The following is a 6,651-nucleotide window of genomic DNA, read 5'->3' on the forward strand; positions in this document are numbered from 1 at the left end:
CAGCACTCTCACAGTCTGTTGATAAACCCTTGGTTTATAAGGTTTTAAAGCATGAATTAGCTTAATTTGTGTGATTAAATGGATGGAAAAAAGGGTTAATGTCCTGGAAAGTCCTAAATACAAGTTCTGAAAGTTATGTTGAAAATTTACATTGTTCTTGTAGGAAAGTGAATCTCAAGAAGCAAAAGAGAGAAGGAAGAAGATTCTGAAGAAATTGGAGAATTCAAGTGTTGAGCGCTAAAACATCCAAATCAAACGTTTTAGCGCGCTACTGCAGAATGAAGCCAAAAAGTTCTAGTGCTGAGTGCTAAAACGGCCAAAGCAAACGTTTTAGCGCTCTGTTGTTCAAAAAGATTCGGGTCTCAAGCGCTAAAACGGTCAAGTCAAATGTTTTAGCGCTCTAGTGTTCAATAAAATGTCAAAATTCCCTGGAAGTGTGCGCTTTAGCGGTCAGGATGAATGTTTTAGCGTTGAGGACAGTTAAAATTAGTTGGGTATCCGTCGAGTTAAGCGCTAAAACGTCCAACAAGGAACATTTTAGCCCCCATGTCAGTTTTTGGATGTTATTTCAGTTTTGGAACTTGAAAACTATAAAAGGACAAGGGGCCTTCACACTTGGGGATCTGATCTGACTTTTCATTCTCTGAATTTCAAAATTCCTTAGGTTTTAGTCTTGTATTAGTTTAGTGTACTTTATGTAATTGTGATTGAAGATTGAAGATTCAACAACATGACAATGGAGTTTGATCTTTCCTCTCCTCTTGTTATTTCTATTTCTATGTCTGAGTAGAGTCCTTTGTAGTTGGATTTCAATGGAACTTAAAGATGAATTTATGTATGGTTGATTGAATATTATGATTATCTTTTATGTGATGATATAAAATTGTCTTTATCAATCCTTTCCATTAAGGGAGTAGTCTAGAACAGGAATGTTTACATTATTTCTGTAACTGACAATTTCATCATCAGTGTTCTATTATTCAAGGGATTGGAATTAGGACTCTGATGTAATCTTTAAAATCTTAGTGCTTAATGTATGTATTAAGAAGGAAATTACCAAGGGATTGGGGTTTTTGATTAATGTATCAACCAAGATAGTAAGGGATTACATCTTGGTGATAATAAAAAGGTTGATTGACATCACATGGGAGATAACTCATAATTAGATCGATTCTTACATAAGTTTATGGTTGAGGGACATTGATTTCTTACTACTTGTTGTAAAATTATAATTCACATTTTAGTTATTTTACCAATTCCAAATATAATTCAAATTCTGGTGACAATTATCAATGCATTCAATGAATTCTTGTTTGATTCAACTTAATTATAAATGGTTAGTTGGTGTTTGAACACAAATCCTCGTGGGAACGATATTTACTTATCATTTTATTACTTGTACGACTAGTACACTTGCTAAAGTCGCAACAAGTTTTTGGCGCCGTTGCCGGGGATTTGTTCTTTCAACATTGACAGACACCATAATATTTGAGATTGAATTTTTATTTTCAACAATTTATATTTATGTGTGAAGTTTTGTTCAATTCCAATTCTGGTGTATGCGAGGTACTATTAATCAAACTCTTTGTTGTTTGATTCAGAATTAAAAAAGACAATTAGGAAGAACAGAAAGGCAGCAAGACAAAGGAAATTACAAGAAAGGGGTGAATCCAGTGTGACAATTCAGAAAGAGGTCATGGAAGAAAATCATAGGCCACCACCACAGAGGACATTGGGAGATTTCATGACTCCCACTGTCATTCGACCAATTGGGAGTGTTGTTGGACCCAATGTGGAGCCCAACAACTTTGAGTTGAAACCTGCATTAGTACAATTGGTGCAGAAAGAACAATTTGCTGGCACTAGTGCAGAAGACCCCTATCTGCACATTGAGAATTTCTTACTTTTGAGCGATATGGTGAAGATCAATGGTGTGACTAGAGATGCTATCTTGTTAAGATTGTTCACTTATTCACTGAAGGATGATGCAAGAAGATGGTTACAATCATTACCTCAAGGAAGTATCACAACTTGGGATGATCTGCAGATTAAGTTTTTAGCCCGGTTCTTTTCAGCATCAAAGAGGGCAAAATTGAAGGATGAGATTACATGGTTCAAACAAAAAGAATTAGAGTCTATCTATGAAGCTTGGGAGAGATTCAAAACACTCTTGAGAAAATGTCCACAACATGGAATCGAAGTGTGAAATCAAGCAGCAATATTTCTCCAAGGGTTGACAACCAACACATGAACATTGGTGAATGCCACAGCTGGTGGTTCATTAACAACCAAGACTCCTCAGAAAGCCCTTGACATATTTGAATCTCTAGCATCTCAAGAATTTGACAATGCTCCAGTGAATGATAGAAGAACGGGAATTATAAAACTTAATGGGTATGATGCTTTGTTAGCCAAGAATGATCAGATGATGCAGATGCAAAAACAACAATAACAAAAGTTGGATGCTCTCACTAAGCAGCTATTCTCTCAAAATGTTGCTTCTGTGGACACTAATTCTGTGTGTGCAATTTGTGGAAAAGGCCATGTTACAGAAGATTGTGATTATGGGGGATCTGCAGAACAAGCAGAAGTGAATGGGGTATGGTATGATCAGAGGAACCAAAACAACCAGGGGCGAAATTTGTATGTTCCACCATGGAAGAATAGAAATCAACACCCAGGGTTCAGTTATAGTTCTAATCATCAGTTGAATCCTCCACTGCATCCTCCTCCACCACATTCTTCTCAACAAGGTGATACCTCTGCATGGGAGAAGGCTTTTGCACAGTTATCTAAGACCACTACAGAATATATTCAGGGTTAAAATTCTTTTTGAGAAGAAACTTCTGCATTCATGCAAAAGACAAAAACATCATTCAGGAACCAGGAAGCATCCATCCAGAATTTGGAGACCCAAATTGGTCAGTTGTCCAGACAGATATCTGAGAGATCATAGGGAAAGTTTCTTGGTGATACACTGGTGAATCCAAAAGAGCCTTGTAAATCCATTATTTCCAGAAGTGGGCTTGTACTTCAGCCGGTTAAGAAGAAAGTGGAAGAAAAGAAAGAGGAGGAAGAAGTTGTTGTTGAAGATGATGAAGTTGAGAATGATGAAAAAGAAAATGTTAAGGAAGATAAGAAAGAAGATGAAGTAGTTGTTGAAAACAATTCTTCCCCCAAGAAGTTGATGAAGTGGGAGAAGAAGAAAATGGCTGACAAGCAAGACCAGCCAATTAATCTATCTCCACATGCCAAAGTTCCTTATCCTCAGAGGTTGAAGCAAGAAATTTAGAAACAGCATTATGCAAGGTTTCTGGATATTTTCAAGAAACTACAGATCAACATTCCATTTGCTGAAGCCTTGGAAAACGTGCCCCACTATGCAAAATTTATGAAGGATCTTTTTTCCAAGAAGAGGAAGTTGAAAGATGGTGAGACTGTTGCTTTAGCGGAGGAATGTAGCGCCCTTATTCAAAAGAAGCTTCCTCCGAAGTTAAAAGATCCAGGTAGTTTCAGCATTCCTATTGCTATTGGAGATGTGGAAGTAGGAAAAGCACTTTGTGACTTGGGGGCCAGTATAAATTTGATGCCATTATCTGTCTGCAGAGCTTTGGGGATTAAGAAGTTGAAAACCACTAATGTTATTCTACATCTAGCAGATATATCAATTAAGAGACCATAAGGGGTGGTAGAAGATGTTCTGGTCAAAGTGGATAAATTCATTTTCCCTGTAGATTTTGTAATACTAGATATGGAAGAGGAGGATACTGAAAGTCCACTACTCCTAGGGAGACCATTCTTAGCCACTGCAAGATCTCTGATTGACGTTAAACAAGGAAAGTTGATGTTAAGGGTGAATGAAGAAACAGTCATCATTGATGTGTTTGAACCTATTAAACATTTTGTTGATGTGGAGGATTGTTTCAAAGTAGATGTCATATAGGAGGCTGTGGAATAAGCGATAGAAGAGGAAAACTCTTCACTTGAGGAAGACAAATTCAAGGAGGAAACAAGTGTAGAATACTTTACGGAAGAACCGAAAGTAGAAGAGTTAGAAAAGAAAGTAGATGATATTCCTATGGGAGCACCCAAGGTGGAACTTAAAGAACTTCCTTCAAATCTCAAGTATGTGTTTCTTGGAGATGATCAAACATACCCAGCCGTCATTAATGTGTTGTTGTCTGAAGGGGAGGAAGTAAAGTTGATTGAAGTGCTTAAAAAGAACAAGACAGCCATGGGATGGTCATATTCAGACCTCAAGGGTATTAACCCTTCTTTCTGCACTCATAAAATATTGATGGAAGAAGAGGTTAAACCAGTAAGGCAACCACAGAGAAGACTCAATCCTACTATGAAGGAGGTAGTGAGGAAGGAAGCGGTGAAGTTGCTTGATGCTGGAATGATCTACCCTATTTCAGATAGTGCTTGGGTGAGTCCAGTGCAGACAGTGCCTAAGAAAGGAGGAATAACTGTTGTGAGGAATGAGAATAATGAATTAATTCCCACAAGAACAGTCACTGGCTGGAGAATGTGCATAGATTACCGGAGACTCAACTTAGCAACCCGGAAGGACCATTTCCCTATTCCATTCCTAGATCAAATGCAAGAGAGATTGGCAGGACATGTTTTCTACTGCTTTTTAGACGGATACTCAGGCTACAACCAGATAGTTGTGGCTCCAGAAGATCAGGAGAAAACTGCATTCACTTGCCCCTATGGAATCTTTACATACCGGAGGATGCCTTTCGGCTTATGCAATGCACCTGCGACTTTTCAAAGGTGCATGCTTTCTATATTCTCTGACATGGTAGAAAAATGCATTGAAATTTTTATGGATGATTTTTCTGTGTTTGGTCCTACTTTTGATGCCTGTCTAGAAAATTTGGATAGTGTTTTAAAAAGATGCCAAGATTGTAATCTTGTATTGAATTGGGAAAAGTGTCACTTCATGGTGACAGAAGGCATTGTTTTAGGACACAAGGTGTCAAAAAGAGGAATTGAAGTGGATAAAGCCAAAATCTCTGTTATTGAGAAACTTCCCCCTCCCATCAATGTCAAAGGTGTGAGAAGTTTTCTTGGTCACGCGGGTTTTTATAGACGCTTTATAAAAGATTTTTCAAATATTGCAAAACCTTTATGCAAGTTGTTGGTGAAAGAACAAGAGTTTGGGTTTACTAATGAATGCCTTCATGAATTTAGCATTCTGAAAGAAAAATTGATCACTGCACCCATAATAATGGCACCTGATTTTTTATTGCCTTTTGAATTGATGTGTGATGCAAGTGATTATGCTGTGGGAGTGGTGCTAGGCCAAAGGAAAGACAAATTGTTGCATGTCATATACTATGCTACTAAAATTCTTAATGATGCACAAAAGAATTATGCTACTACAGAAAAAGAATTATTGGCTATTGTGTATACATTTGACAAATTTAGGTCATACCTGCTAGGATCAAAGGTGATTGTTTACACTGACCATGCAGCTTTAAAGTATTTGTTAACCAAGCAGGATGTTAAGCCCAGGTTACTCCGATGGATGTTACTTCTACAAGAGTTTAAAGTGGAAATCAAAGATAAAAAGGGAGTTGAAAACTTGGTGGCTGATCACTTTTCCAGGATCACAGAGAAAAATCTACAAGAAGGATCGGAAGTAGTGATTAAAGAAGAGTTCCCTGACAAGCAAATACTGGCCATAAGCACTGTTTCTGAGTTGGTGCAGGATCAAGTCTTGACAATTAATAATTCACCATGGTTTGCAGATTTTGCAAATTACAAATCTGCTGGAGCAATGCCTAAAGATTTCACATGGCAACAAAGGAAAAAATTTCTGCATGATGCAAGGAGATATATTTGGGATGAACCATACCTCTTCTACAGGTGTTCAGATGGGGTAATCTGAAGATGTATTCCAGAGGAGGAACAACAAGATGTCTTATGGCACTGTCATCGTTCAGCTTATGGTGGACACTCTGCAGGTGAAAGAACCGCAACAAAAGTTTTAATGAGTGGCTTCTATTGGCCAACATTGTACAAGGATGCAAGGAAGTATGTGGAAGCATGTGATAACTGTCAGAGAACTGGTAATATATCCAGGAGACATGAAATTCCATTGAACAATATACTGGAAGTGGAAATCTTTGATGTTTAGGGTATGGATTTCATGGGACCCTTTCCCTCTTCCTACTCCAATAAGTACATCCTGGTGGCAGTGGATTATGTCTCAAAATGGGTTGAAGCCATAGCCACACAAACTAATGACTCTCGGGTTGTGATCGTATTTCTAAAAAAGAATATCTTTGTGCGATTTGGAGTTCCGAGAGCCATAATCAGTGATGGGGGAACACATTTTGACAACCGGTTGGTAGAAGTTGCTCTTGCAAAATATGGAGTCAGGCATAAGATATGTACCCCATACCATCCACAAACTTGTGGTCAGGTTAATATTTCCAACAGAGAACTTAAGCGTATACTGGAAAAGACTATTGGAAATGCTAGGAGTCAATGATCCAAGAAACTTGATGACACCTTAAGGGCTTACCGTACAACATTCAAGACTCCTATTGGAATGTCTCCATTTCAATTGTTATCTGGGAAAGCATGTCATCTACCGGTAGGGTTGGAACACAGAGCATTGTGGGCTGTCAAGTTCTT

General features: G+C 38.1%; 2 protein-coding genes and 1 non-coding gene across 3 annotated transcripts; 2 read left to right on the forward strand and 1 right to left on the reverse strand.

Moving 5' to 3' along the window:
• Positions 1-1,696: 1,696 nt before the first annotated feature.
• On the forward strand, positions 1,697-3,292 carry LOC133311831 (uncharacterized). The gene is made up of 4 exons (XM_061512939.1): positions 1,697-2,180; positions 2,271-2,356; positions 2,480-2,819; positions 3,120-3,292. The coding sequence occupies exons 1-4, from the start codon at positions 1,697-1,699 to the stop codon at positions 3,290-3,292; spliced, it is 1,083 nt and encodes a 360-aa protein (XP_061368923.1).
• On the reverse strand, positions 2,090-2,196 carry LOC133311834 (small nucleolar RNA R71). Its single transcript, XR_009751593.1, has one exon. It is a non-coding gene; the product is annotated as a small nucleolar RNA R71 (small nucleolar RNA).
• A 99-nt stretch (positions 3,293-3,391) lies between the features above and the next one.
• On the forward strand, positions 3,392-3,943 carry LOC133311832 (uncharacterized). Its single transcript, XM_061512940.1, has 2 exons — positions 3,392-3,575; positions 3,735-3,943. The coding sequence occupies exons 1-2, from the start codon at positions 3,392-3,394 to the stop codon at positions 3,941-3,943; spliced, it is 393 nt and encodes a 130-aa protein (XP_061368924.1).
• The last annotated feature ends 2,708 nt before the right edge of the window (positions 3,944-6,651 follow it).

The sequence above is a fragment of the Gastrolobium bilobum genome, unplaced genomic scaffold (assembly GCF_033153095.1).
Source record: "Gastrolobium bilobum isolate Gb01-03AN ecotype WA unplaced genomic scaffold, APGP_CSIRO_Gbil_v1 utg14709, whole genome shotgun sequence".
NCBI classification, from domain to species: Eukaryota; Viridiplantae; Streptophyta; class Magnoliopsida; order Fabales; family Fabaceae; genus Gastrolobium; species Gastrolobium bilobum.